This window comes from Marmota flaviventris, chromosome X (genome assembly GCF_047511675.1).
Source record: "Marmota flaviventris isolate mMarFla1 chromosome X, mMarFla1.hap1, whole genome shotgun sequence".
In the NCBI taxonomy this organism is placed as follows: Eukaryota; Metazoa; Chordata; class Mammalia; order Rodentia; family Sciuridae; genus Marmota; species Marmota flaviventris.
This window is the reverse complement of record NC_092518.1, coordinates 40,865,977-40,879,214: the sequence shown is the minus strand read 5'-3', so window position 1 is coordinate 40,879,214 and position 13,238 is coordinate 40,865,977. Positions and strand designations below refer to the sequence as shown.

General features: G+C 40.3%; 1 protein-coding gene across 2 annotated transcripts; it reads right to left on the bottom strand.

Annotated features, from left to right (window-relative positions):
- Nucleotides 1–1,765: 1,765 nt before the first annotated feature.
- On the bottom strand, nt 1,766–11,869 carry LOC139703240 (A-kinase anchor protein 4-like). 2 transcript variants are annotated; one of them, XM_071606299.1, is made up of 7 exons: nt 11,742–11,869; nt 10,313–10,371; nt 9,548–9,643; nt 8,420–8,470; nt 7,607–7,708; nt 2,669–4,777; nt 1,766–2,128 (listed from the first exon to the last, which is right to left on the bottom strand). In XM_071606299.1, the coding sequence occupies exons 2-7, from the start codon at nt 10,316–10,318 to the stop codon at nt 1,973–1,975; spliced, it is 2,520 nt and encodes an 839-aa protein (XP_071462400.1). In that variant the 5' UTR covers nt 10,319–10,371; nt 11,742–11,869; the 3' UTR covers nt 1,766–1,972. The 2 variants fall into 2 exon arrangements, with proteins under 2 accessions (XP_071462400.1, XP_071462401.1); XM_071606300.1 differs by lacking the exon at nt 11,742–11,869 and adding an exon at nt 10,563–10,687.
- Nucleotides 11,870–13,238: the final 1,369 nt, after the last annotated feature.

Sequence of the window (13,238 nt, the reverse complement as noted above, 5' to 3'; positions counted from 1 at the left end):
TTGTCAGGGACCCTGTAGCCCAAAGCATTCCTTTCTCTGCTGGAATCTGTCAGTTAGCTCTGGCAAAAATCAAGTTTCCTCACCCTAAACTTACCTCATCCAATACAAGTTTTCCAAAGAAATTATGGAAAAGAGCCTTGTTCTAATCCTCAGATGTCAGAACTGAAGGGTCCTTAGAAACCATCTTGTTCCAACCCCCCTCATTTAACAGAACATATAACTTCCTTTGCTCTATTTGCACATTCTAAGGAATCCCCAAGGCCATTTCATAACAGAAATCAGGAGCAAGGTAAGAGCCAAGTTAATCAAGGAAGTAAACTACTATGGGACCCAGCTGTGCTTGGGAAGGACTGAGTCATTAGAAATGCAGTCCTGTCCTCTGGATTTGTTTATTAAGGATTTTCTTCAAGGGCAAAGAAAAGGATCTGTGTTGGCTCAACTCCAAAGCTTTGTACCGGGGTAGGGTGGGATTGAAAAGGGTTTGATTAGTTTTCAGCTGGACTGGAGAGTTTAAAAGGTTCTGTTTTAAATTGACCTGCCTTTTTTTTCCTGACTGGCCCAGGCATTGTGAAGTTGTCAAACTTTACCTGTGTGCCTCTTCTCCAAAAAGGAACTCTCTGGATCCCCTGCTCTGATGATCTTTCAGTTCTGAAAATCAAGAGAGCACTCCTAATTGCGTTAGGACAGGCTTTGAAAGGCACAGCTTCCTTCACATTTCTATATTTGTAACAAAATCTACCCTGCCCAGAACACCATCTCATTGATTCCTGCAGGGGAACACCCAAAGAGTGAGAGAGTAATTTTTAGCTACATTTTACAGATAAGGAAACAGGCCCCAAATGGTAGGATGGCCTAAGGCCTTGCAGCTAGTAAGAGGCAAATCTTTGATGGTTCAATTCAGAGGGACACCACATTCTGTGCTTTTTATACTAAACCACAGCACCTCAAGGTGCCAAGATATGCTATGACAGCAATTGACAGGCTAACAGAGGGCCACAGGATTGAAATCACTGTCTTGGTCTGATCTGCCATGAACCCTAGCATCACAAATGACTCCTGGGAAGCATAGAGCACATCTAGGAACAGAGTGCTAATCCCAAAGGGGCTTTGGGACATCAAAATTCACCCAGAATTTTCCATCCTATAGCTTTATGTTTTTAGAAAATTCATCTTTCATACTGGTAGAAGGAAATCTCATTTATTGAAGGGAATTTCTTATCCTTACTCATACATGGGCTCCTATCATTGTTCTGGGTAGTACTTAGTGCCAGGTACATTAAACACTGGGGTGTGTCTTTGTGGCAAGGTAGGACAATGTTCATGGATAACACTTTCTTTGCCTTGTTTTTCATCTAAGCTAGCCCATCTGTACATTTTTTGTCTTTTTTCCTTTGACACTGTGGATGGAACCCAGGACCTTTGTACATGAGGCAAGTGCTTTACCACTGAGCTACATTCCAACCCCCATCTGTACACTCTTAAGAAAACTCTGCCTTTTGAGATTGCAAAGGGGATTATCACGTTAGGTGCAATTTTGGGAGAAACAGTGAGGCCACTATGGCAAAATTCTAAGTAGACTGTGAATTGAGAGGATTTAAACAAACCAGATTACTTAGGGACTTGATCAGGGTTATATCCTTTTGTCATAAGTGCACAGAAAATATCCCAGAATGAATTTGGACATAAGCCCAATGCTGTATCACCACTCCTGGAAATTAAACCCATTTCATTCCCTTGCTTTAGATATATTTGATCAAGAGAATGATGACACTTTTTTTGACTTTTTTTAATTCATGTTCTTGCCCAGCGAGGGCACCCTGTATTTGTACACTGCTCAGATGTGTTGAGAATTACAGTCGTGTATGGTACAGTTTACTAGCCAGATGGTGGGGTGGCTTCAGCTGGGTTGTAATGCTACTGGGGCAGGGTGGGGGTTGGAGTAAGATGGAGAGGAGTCCAAGGAGTTGTTAGCCTACAGGTTAGCAAGAAGCCAGTCTAGCAGTTGCTTTCTAGCCATGTTACCCACGGCTTCATCCAGTTGTCGTTCCTTGGCAAACTTCATGACCTCCTGAAGAAGATCACCTACGCTGTACCCCTTTTCTGCTGCCTTGGCAGAAACTTCAGGAAGCTGTGGAGAGAGCAGGGATAGCTTGAGTCATCTGATGTTTTATGGAGGAATGACCCCTGCTGGATAAAATGAATTCACATCCAGTCCCCACATGATTCTACCATGAAACTTGATTCTAGGATGGAAATGTGCAACAGATACATGATGGGAGGCTGATGACATGCCTTTCCTTTTCCTTTGAGCCTTCTCTAATGGCATAGATCAAAATGCTAAATGTGCTTTCTTTTTGTGCTTCAAAACCAACACCCAAATCAACTGTGTTCACTAAATTAGTCTGTGCTGATTGCTAGGTGAAGGTTTGGGGTTGCCTTCCTATAAACGTATGAGATGGGGATGGGGTAAAGGAAAGATTGCTTGACTGGAGTGAAAATAAATTGTCTATGAGTTTCATTTCTCTGGAATCCATCTAATGTGGAAAATCAACTGCAGTGTGAGGGGGAGGAAGGAGAGAAAGAGTGAGAGGGTTATGTGTATATGTCTGAATGTGGTCCTCCCTACTTCTGCCCACTCTTTCTTCTTGTGTTTTGATGCATGGCTTACCTTCTCCAGTTGTCCATCATCGTCTCCCATGAAATAAAGCATGGGCACGTTAAACTGGGAAGCTACAATCCACTGCAAGACAGCCTGGAGCTGCTTCTGCAAGTTACTTGTAGAACACTGGTTGTTAACGATGACTTCAGGCCCAGGAGAATCTTGACAGGTCTGTGACATTGCAGCTTTGTAACCACATCTGGAGCCAAAGTTGGGGTTGCTTGCCAATGCTGCTTGTTCTTCTAGCTCGGCAAGAGCTGCTCCGTTGTTGCTATACTTGGCCATGATCAGGCACAGCTTCATCACAGATTCAACCAGTTGATCTATGAACTGGCGGTTCATTTGCTTCATCCCACACATAAAGTCCAGTTCTGGATTGTCCTGGCACTGGTCTTCTCTCTCACATTTCTTGGACATGGAAGCCATTTTGCTTCTGGGTTCAGAACGCTTGTTCTCACCATCACATAGGTCATCACAGCTAAAGGAGCTCTCATTGAGCAGTTTCTGAATCAGCGACAGGATGATGTTCGACATGTCAAGCTTCTGGGAATCCAGTTGTTGATTTTCCTTCGCAGAAGATGGTCCAGGAGCTCCACGAGATTCAAGATGTTTCATTGAGAGTGTTTTTGCACTTTGACCTCCTCCAGACTTTTCATATTGGGCACTCTGAGCCATATCGCCCAGAGAAGATCCAGGGCATTCCTCTTCTAATGTATCTTTGCCCTTCGCTTGCTGGGTTAGATGGTATTGGATCAGCATAAGGGCAGATGCAATCAGGTCCTTGGCCAGTGAGTCGGTGGAAGGGCTAATTCTTTCCCTTTTTTCATCTTTGGCAGGACACAGTTTGGTAGTCATCTTGCCCTGGTTTCCTTGCTTCTGGTTCCACATGGTCAGACTCTCCTTGAGGATACGTTCACTGACTTTCTCTGCGCTGGTCAATGGCTTGCAAGGGTCTGTTTTTATTTTGCCTTTGTCCTTTCCTTTCATCTCAGCTTTCATTGCTGAGAATTCCAGGCTCTGATTCTTGCACTTGGGATCATGTGATCCAGCTTTCAAAGATGCATATGACAGACTCTGAGACTTTGTTTCTCTCCTTTCACCAAGAAGGGCGCTGACCAGATGCTTCAGCATGGCCTCCATTATATCAGCGGCATTTTGTTTTCCGTGGTTGAACAAGTTCCTCTTGACAGCGGAGATAAAATCCGAGTCAGTCATCAGGACTCCAGTGATATTATGCAGGTTTTTCATGCAGGAATCAATCAGATCAGACACGATCTCTCTGGTGTGCTTTAATAACACCCTCTTCAGGACCACACAGGCTGGAATTGGCTTCTCACAGCTGTGCACTTTCAAAGTTTTCATAACAGAGACCATCATGTCAGATGCCACCTGATTTGCATAAACCATAAGTCCCTTGCTGATGGATTCTGCAAATTCTTTACTATCTCTTGGGCACATCTGCTTTTCTCCACTCTTGTTTTTATTGCATAACTCACTGTACAGAAAGGTTTTGCGGCCATCCTTGCACTCTTCCCCAGGACCATGCATTTCTGCTGAGGTCAATTCTACAGCTTCATGGGCCATTTCAGAAGTAATCTTGCTTACAGCACTACGGGGACTGTTTTTCCCCTTGTCTCCAGAGGGTGGATACATTAAATGGTGAAGACATTTGCTTCCACCTTCCAATTTTTCCTTGATTTCTTTACGGGCCATCAGGGAAGAGAGTCGGTTGACATAGAAGGAAAGGTCATCCATGGAACACTCTCCATCAGGAGAAATAACAGCCCTCTGAGTGCTAGGGGACTTGCCTGGAGGAGTTGAAGGACTTTGATTATTGTTGGTGATCTTGGCTGCTGCCATTTCTAGACATAGGCTTTGGGGTCTGTTGGCCATGTAATCCATGTTCACGTGATCAGCGTAGACACTGTAACAGTTCTCAGAAGGTATTTTGTGATATTCGCCATCTATGTCTCCTACTTTATGTTTACAGCTAGAGGCTGAGGGGCTTAGTGCATGTTGAAAACCCAAGGCATACTTCTGGAGATCATTGAAGAGCCAATTGAGGACACTTATAGGATCACAGGGGGCTTGTTTGAAAAGGCATACAGATCCCTCCATCTAAAAAAAGAACAATACCTATCCATAAGCACTTGAGTAGGCTACTTTCTTGCCTTATTTTATTTAGAAGCTATATTTTCTAAAGTGCACTGATTAGGGGTTTCGTTTTGTGGAATTTTCATAGGAACATAGCATCCAGTTATAACCATTAATACACATTCATTCAAACACAAATGGCAACAACCAAAGCTCAGAGGAGATATATTTGTATGTTTAACTATATACAAGTGTGTTGAATGTGTTTGTCAGTTTCCTGAGTTTATGTGTTTGACTCAATATGTCAAAAATATGTCAATATAGCTGGGCTTGGTGGCACAGGCCTGCAATCCCAGCCACTCAGGAGGCTGAGGTAGGAGGATCGCAAGTTTGGGACCAGTGTCAACAATTTAGCAAGGCCCTAAGGTACTTAGTGAGACCTTGTCTCAAAATAAAAAAAGGTTTTAGATGTGGCTCAGTGGTTTGGTGCTCCTGAGTTCAATCCCTGATACAAAAAAAAAAAATAAATAAAAAAATAAAGTGTTAATGTAGCTGGCACAAGAGGCTGAGGCAAGAGGACATTCACAAGTTCAAGTTGAGCCTCAGCAACTTAGTGAGACCCTGTCTCAACATTAAAAAAAAATTTAAAAAGGACTAGAGATGTAGCTCAGTGGTAAAATATCTCTGGATTCAATCCCCGGTACCCTCCTTCCCTGCCAAAAGAGTTAATATATCTATTGTGTGTGTGTATATGCAGGTCAATAGAGAAATTCAGGTGTGTGAACGTCTAATAGATTTGAGATTGTGTCAGACTACTGTTAGTGTGTGAAAATGTGTACAATGTATTCACATCATTGTTCACTGTTTCTGTCTACTTTATAGGCCACCATGTGTGTATTAGTACATTTGTACGTGTCTGTGAATGTCAAAATATGTGTATGTTAGTTTATCTCTAAATATAGTATCAATTTGAGTAATCTACTTGCTTATAATATAAATTCACTACTATGTATCATGCAGTTATAAATGTATTGATGTGAAGCCTAAATTCACATATTAATGTATATATGTGCATCAATAAGTAATATTAATATAATGAATGTGTCAAAATAGAAATATATGTAAATTGGTGATTATATAACAACTGTGTATATTAATTGGGTATCAGTTCATGTTATATCTATGTGCTATTGTCAGAATTGGACAATGTTGTGTGTCAGTGTTGATCATAGTTTGGCAATGGATTATGTATGTGAATAACATTAGTATGTCATTGCATTTCTGTCAGTGTGCATATCAATGCATAAAAGTGTGTTACCGAATATGTGTCACTTAGTATAAGTTTGTAGGTTTGTATGTCAGCATGATTGTGTAGGAATATATAGATATTTGCATCGATGTGGATATATTTGTGTCTATACCAATACCTGAGTTTTTATGGTCACTGTGTTTCGATCAGACTTGGATGTGTATGTGTGTGAGTGTAAATGTGAATATGGGTGTTTATGTGTGTTCCATGTGGCCATGTCACCGCATCTGACTCTGTACCCAGTTGTATATGTGTTTTAAATCTTTGTTTATGAATAAGTCAGTATATTTAATTGTGTTATATCAATTCGTATGTGGGTTTGTCAATGTCAAATGTAGCCAGACATGTATGCCATTGCTTGGATTAATTAAACTTAAATATATAAAAATGTATATATTGGTGTGTGTTTTGCTTTATATACATTCATATGAGAGTATCTCTGCTGGGTGACTGACTGTTCCTGTTTGGATATGCATATACGTATTATGTACACATCTTTAGTTACTGCTGCCCCCCCTTTGCCCTTCCTTTGCTTCATCTTTTTTTCACTGAATTCCTGGAAATGTGAGGTCATAATAAGGGCAGCTTTTTGAAAAGGAGCTTAAGTTACAATCAAGGCAGTCTATACTGTGTGAAGGAAATATGGGCTGTTCACCAAGTATAATTTATTCCTTTCTTAAGACTTGAGAATGGAGTTGGACACCCCCTGCCCCCAAGAAAACCCTGTTAGAATGTTAAGTAACTTGTTTTTCTTCCTTGGGGGCCACTCCCCTCAAAACAAATTAGTCTGGAACCAGAAATGTTTTCATTTTAACAAATGAGCCTAGAGACACAGAACAGGAAACATTTGACTCCTCAGCACTAAAGCCAAATATCGTATTCCAATACTAACCACTCTAGACTTGTAGGAATGCAGGGGTGACATGTGTGCTCCAAATTCCCTCTCTCAATTAGGAGGTCCAACAGACACAATTTGAAATCCTTACCAAAAAACAACGAACAAACCAACCCCCAAAATGGATTTTGTGTGTAACATTGGCATGCAGTTCTAATTGCTTCTAACTTGAAGCTACCCTCCAGAGCATGGGTAATCTTTTAGCCAATAGGGTGGAGACCAGGCCCTCAGATTCTTAGTTGTTATAAATTCTCTGTCTCGTATCCATTTTTCTTCCTTGTTGAATGCTAAGCAAGGTGGGACACACAAAAGTCCATTGCAAATAAATCATCATGGAACATGACAAGATATTGTTTATAAACCCATATCTTTGCTCAGATAAGAATGGAAAGATTATGTTTGGAGTAGGTACCTACAAATCAGGAGATGGTATTCTGAGCCTCTATGATTGATGAAGGCTGTTGTTAAGTATCTAGGTATTGAACTTACCATAGCCCTGAACTTGTCCTGTGTTCTCTGGAATGTCATAGTATTCAAATTGATGAGTATGTTGGACAGTAGTTTGCTTACCATCTCTGAACCAGAGTCCTCAGACTCAATATTGGGCTGTAGGAATTAAGAATGGTGGAATCTCAGAGCCTAACTCTACCTTAGACTGGTCTTGTTTTTCAGTGTCCTTGATCACGATAATCTCCTTTTCTTCCAGACTCTCCAGGTTTAAGTCACCTTCTGAGCTGCAACCAGCAGCACCCTATGGAATTAAAGGGTGAAATTCTTAATGAACAGTTATCTTTTTGGAGGGGACACTGGGGATTGAACCCAGAGGTGCTTAACCACTGAGCCACACCCCCAGCCCCTTTTTATATTTTATTTAGAGTCAGGGTCTCACTGAGTTGCTTAGAGCCTCACTAAGTTGCTGAGGCCGGCTTTGAACTCGTGATCCTCCTGCCTCAGCCCCCCGAGCCACTGGGAATACAAGGGTGCCCCACCGAGCCTGGCAACAGTTGCCTCTTGAGACCTCTTTAAGCTGTTCCCTTAGGTTAGCATTTAAATCATGTCATATCCCTTTATCCTTTTTTTGTAAGAGAGGTAGGCTTATAATGCTAGCTAGTCTTTGAAGAATGAGACCAAGTTCCTTCCACAAATTACTTATTCTCTCTGTGAAAATTCTCACAGGCCATTAGTCTCAAGAGCCATATTCTATTAGTCACCACCATTATTGACAGGTTTTGTTTAAGAAAAAAAAAAAAAAAAAACTTAAGTGGCTTCTAAAATGAGGTTTGGTTATCAAGAGTGACAATAAATTCCAAACTGGGGACACCCTAGGCTCATGAGAATGATAGCATTTCATTTGGGTTGCCTCCACCTTTCTACTCTCTGCCAGTCTCTTTCCTCATACTTCACTGATAACTCTTCTTAGGATTTTCTCAACCTCTCCAACTCTGAGCAGAAAAATACTCACCTTGGAATCTTTATCTTCCACATTCAGGGTGGACACATCCACAAAGCATATCTGCATCAAATTAGGAGGACAGATTTAGATAAACTCTAGTGAAAATGCCATAATTTCTCTTTCTTGGAGATGATAATGACACTTAACCTGCAAATTCTTGTGAGGAATAACTGAGATCTTGTGTATAAAGCTTTTAGCAGAATATTGCACAAAGTAAGTACTCAATAAACATTAATATTGTGGCTATTACTATGTAAACAGAATCTTAACACTATATTTCCTTAACTCCCATATTTCCTAAATGAGAATACCAACCTACCACAAGCCCAAAGGACAATATCTTCATATATTAATTGAGAAAACTGAGAAGTGGCTTGCTCAACTGACATAAACTCAATGACAGAGAACTCCATTTCCCTGGCTGCTTATGTAGGGCACTTTCTACCACACCAGTATTTCTCAAAATGTAATATTTTTACTACTGATGATATCAAAGATTTTAGGTAGTACATGGACAAACATTTCTGTGTTGAATAGGTACATTGTACTTGAACCTCAAATCTGTGATACTATGGTTAACGTTGCTTATGGTATTGGTCATTTTAAAAGTGTAAATCAATTTTTAGAACATCACAAAGAACATATATTAAGTAGATAGTATGAGTGATATTTGACATAATAAATAATGTGAAATACTATGCAAATCAGTTGAATTTGGGAAACAGTCAAAAGTATTTGAAGTGTTTTCCCCTCCTGAGAGGCTCTAGTTCATTAGAAACTAGGCAACATTATGACTTAAGAGGTCTTAGGTAATAGAGGCTGGTTACTAGGCAACTACTACTCTTCCCTATTCCCCAGGCCCCTCCTTGGCCTCCCTCCTTAGTTCCCTTACTTTACTCTTAATCTCTTAATTCTTTTCCTCCAGATTCATCCTTGTGTAATATATATACATATATATATATATATACACACATACATACACACACACTGTCCCCTGAAAGACCTTACTGAGCTTGGATTCATAGAGAAGTCACAGCATCAGCTTCCATGAGTTTACCTTGGGTTCCAATGAATCTGGAATACCCATAATACACAAATTGTTTTCTGCTCCTTGGTGGGAATGGTTTTTTATCTTACCACTTTTCGATCCTGATCTTTACGTCCTGTTGGGCTGTAGAGATCTACCTTGCAGACACCCCTGCGGCTGTGTAACCAGTCAATATCATCAGACATCTGGAAGGGGAAATAAAAGAAATACTGAGATGCTTAGTTTTTAGAAACAGGGTCTGCTCAATAAGAATCTCTGGAAAGGGTTCTGAAACATATCTCCTTTTCAAAAAGGTTTAGGCTAGGAATTGGGGCGGGTGGGGAGAGGGTGAGCAGTGGGGAAGAATCAAGTGTAATTTCTTTTTAGAAAGAAAAAATAATCTATTAGCTTCTTTGAACTGCCCACTCCACCTCCCAATCCAGATTGGAGCTAAACATAAGGAGAAAATGGCAGAAGACAGTGGTGGATCTGTTGCTATGGAAGACCAATTAAGAACTCAGTAGATTTGGTATTTGGGGCTTGAATGATCTCTTTTTAAAAGTTCAAGACAAAGCTTCCTTCTGAATTTAGAGTTCCTTTTCCCGCTAGCTCTTAAAACAGTTTCACATCCTCTTCTTCCCTCCTTCCCTCTCCCCTCCTCCCTCCTTTTCCCCATCACTTTTCCCCTCCCCCTCTCTCTTCCCCTCTCTTTTATCTCCCTTCCCTCTCTCCCCCTCCCCCTCTTTCTCTCCCTCCCTCCTCCCCTCTTTTCCTTCTTCTCCTCCCTCATTTTCCCTCTAGCCCAAATATTTTCATAACAGCTCTTCTCTAATGGCTATCTTTTCACATGATAATACTATATTTCTACCTCTTACCATCATGGCCAAACTCCCAAGATCTTCTTGAACTTTCCCTTGGAGATTCACCGTGAAACCTTGAAAAAGTTACAGAAAAAGTTTTCCCACACCCTTGGAAGAGGAAGTTTCTCTCTTATTCAAAAGCTAGTGAACACTAGCCTAGAAAAAGAGAGAGGAAAGCACAGAGGTTCCTCATTTGATTTGAATACAGTTTTAGCTCAAATTCTTAAAATAAATAAATAAATAAAATTTATGAATTCGTTGTTACCTTGATATATAAGACTTCTTGGACCTTTGGCCGAAAATGTGCCACCCCGAAGGGAGATGTGCCCCTCTGGATGGAACTGGACAGTGCCAAGTTCTTGGGCACCTGCACCTGGCTGCCACCCCTGGTCAGCTGTTGGACCAGACTGAGGGGCCAGGCTTTTCTCTGCTGGTTTTGACCCTGGGGTATGACATCAGTGTTTATTAGGTCACAATGCCTGATGCTATAGCAACCTAAGTAAAGGCAAGGTACACTGGCAAACTCAGTAACCTTTCACATTAAATACACATCTGGCTGCCTATTGTTGGACAAAATGTTTTTCATTATCTCTGGAAAGGTCCACATATTTCTCCCACATTTTCTCCAGTTCACAGACCCTCAAAGTCACCTGTATCTTTCCTTTTCTTATTAGACCACCAGAATAAACTTACCACATTAGTTACCAATTTGGTGGAGGACTGCAGTTTTTAACATACAGAATCATCACCAGTAATTTAAAAAAAATTTTTTTTAGTTGTAGTTGGACACAATATCTTTATTTTACTTATTTATTTTTATGTGGTGCTGAGGATTGAACCCAGCATCTTGTGCATGCTAGGCAAGTGCTCAACCGCTGAGCCCCAGCCCCAGCCCATCACCAGTCTTAAAAAGAAAATTTTTTTTTCACATTTTAACTTTCTTCTCTTTGAGTTTTTTTACTAGAGTGTCAGAGTTATGTGGCAAAAGATCTTTGGATTTATGTCTAAATAGAAATGTTTGATATATAAGACTTCTTGGACCTTTGGTTGAAAATGTGCCACCCTGAAGGGAGATGTGCCCCCAAACGCTTTTCTGAGTATCCCAAATAAAATTTGTGAAAACAAAGCTGGAAGCTATATTAGTAGCTTTTGTGGTTTCACCTCTCCCTTTAAGATTCCCTCTTAGCTAATCAAAAGAAGTCAGAAGAGCTGGGTGTGGAGACGCATGCTTTGATCCCAGCAATTTGGGAGGGTGAGGCAGGAGGATTGAAGTTTCAGGCCAGCCTCACCAATTTAATTGAGACCCTGTCTCAGAATAAAAATAGAAATGATTTGAGATGCAGCTCAGTGGTAAACCACCCCTAGGTTCAATCCCCCATACCAAAAAAATTTTTCTTTAATTAAAAAAAAATTTTAAAAATAATAAGTCAGAATATGCCCCTACCTTTGTAGTATGAGAGTAGGCTATTGCGTGGGATCTTTAGATGGTATTTTCTTGTTGTTTTAGATGTTGTGATGACTCTTCCACTCTGCTTCAAGATGTTACGTCTTTCCTCAACCCTCCATACTCTCCTAAAGCCTTAACTGCCAGCTGGTACTAGAACTTCAACTTGATGACATGGCAGTTTCTATAGAGAACTGTGACAACATAAAGTCTCAGCATTACACTTAGGATTCTAGGCTCCCTACATGGTCTAGCAAGTTCTGCCCTTCACCATGAGCCCACAGTATCAACCTTTCACAAACTCTTCAAACCATAAAATATATTAAGACCTACTTATTGTTTTTAATCATTGTTTACAGTATTTTTAAAGAAAATTATTCAATATACCTTGAGGTGTTTTCTGATTAGCCCATTTGAAAATATAAGCCCGCATAAAATGGCTTTCATCCATACCCAACTCACATCTTGTCTTTCCTTGCCCTTTCTCTAGATGTTTCCACTTTCACCTTGTACATGTGAATAAATACATCTGAATTAAAAATCAGATGAGTTGACCAAATAGTAGAGATTCATTTTCTTGGTCCTACCTCCATTTCTTCTTTTCCCTGTTACTCCTGAGATTTAATTTTTTCACCCTGCTGTACAATTTCGATCTTTTTTTTTATGAGACCAAAGAGAAATATAGTCAGATATTTCTTTTTTTATTTAATTAATTAATTTATGTGTACGTTTATTTATTTTTGTTTAAGATATTCAGGCTATCACAGTAGAGGAGACTTCAGATAAATTGAGTTCAACACATTGAAACAAAAGGCAGAGTGTACTAAAAGGAAAGTACCGAGGAGCTTTTGGGGTGGGGGTGAGGTTGGTCAGTGTAATAGGGCATATGTGTTTTTTTACCTGGTACTAATCAGTTAGGTTCCTACTTTTCCTAGAGTCTGGCAGACATGAGCCTTATCTTTCTTTTTTTTTTTTTTTTTTTTTTTAATTTTTTATTGTGGGTTGTTCAAAACATTACAAATTTCTTGACATATCATATTCCACACTTTGATTCAAGTGGGTTATGAACTCCCACCTTTACCCCATACCCAGATTGCAGAATCACATCAGTTACACATCCATTGATTTACAAATTGCCATACTAGTGTCTGTTGTGCTCTGCTGCCTTTCCCGTCCTCCACCCTCCCCCCTCCCCACCTCTCCCCTCCCCTCCCCTCCTCTCTCTCTACCTCCTCCACTGTATAACCCTGAGGGTCTCCTTCCATTACCATGCAATTTCCCTTCTCTCTCCCTTTCCCTCCCACCTCTCATCCCTGTTAAATGTTAATCTTCTTCTCCTGCTCTTCGTCCCTACTCTGTTCTTAGTTACTCTCCTTATATCAAAGAAGACATTTGGCATTTATTTTTTAGGAATTGGCTAGCTTCACTTAGCATAATCTGCTCTAATGCCATCCATTTCCCTGTAAATTCTATGATTTTGTCATTTTTTAATGCAGA

Coding starts and splice junctions, on each gene's coding strand:
- LOC139703240 (XM_071606299.1), bottom strand. Junction 4,778..7,606: donor AAAAACAAGACCAGTCTAAG/GTAGAGTTAGGC, acceptor TTCTTTTTTTAG/ATGGAGGGATCTGTATGCCT. Junction 2,129..2,668: donor ATGATGGACAACTGGAGAAG/GTAAGCCATGCA, acceptor CTCTCTCCACAG/CTTCCTGAAGTTTCTGCCAA.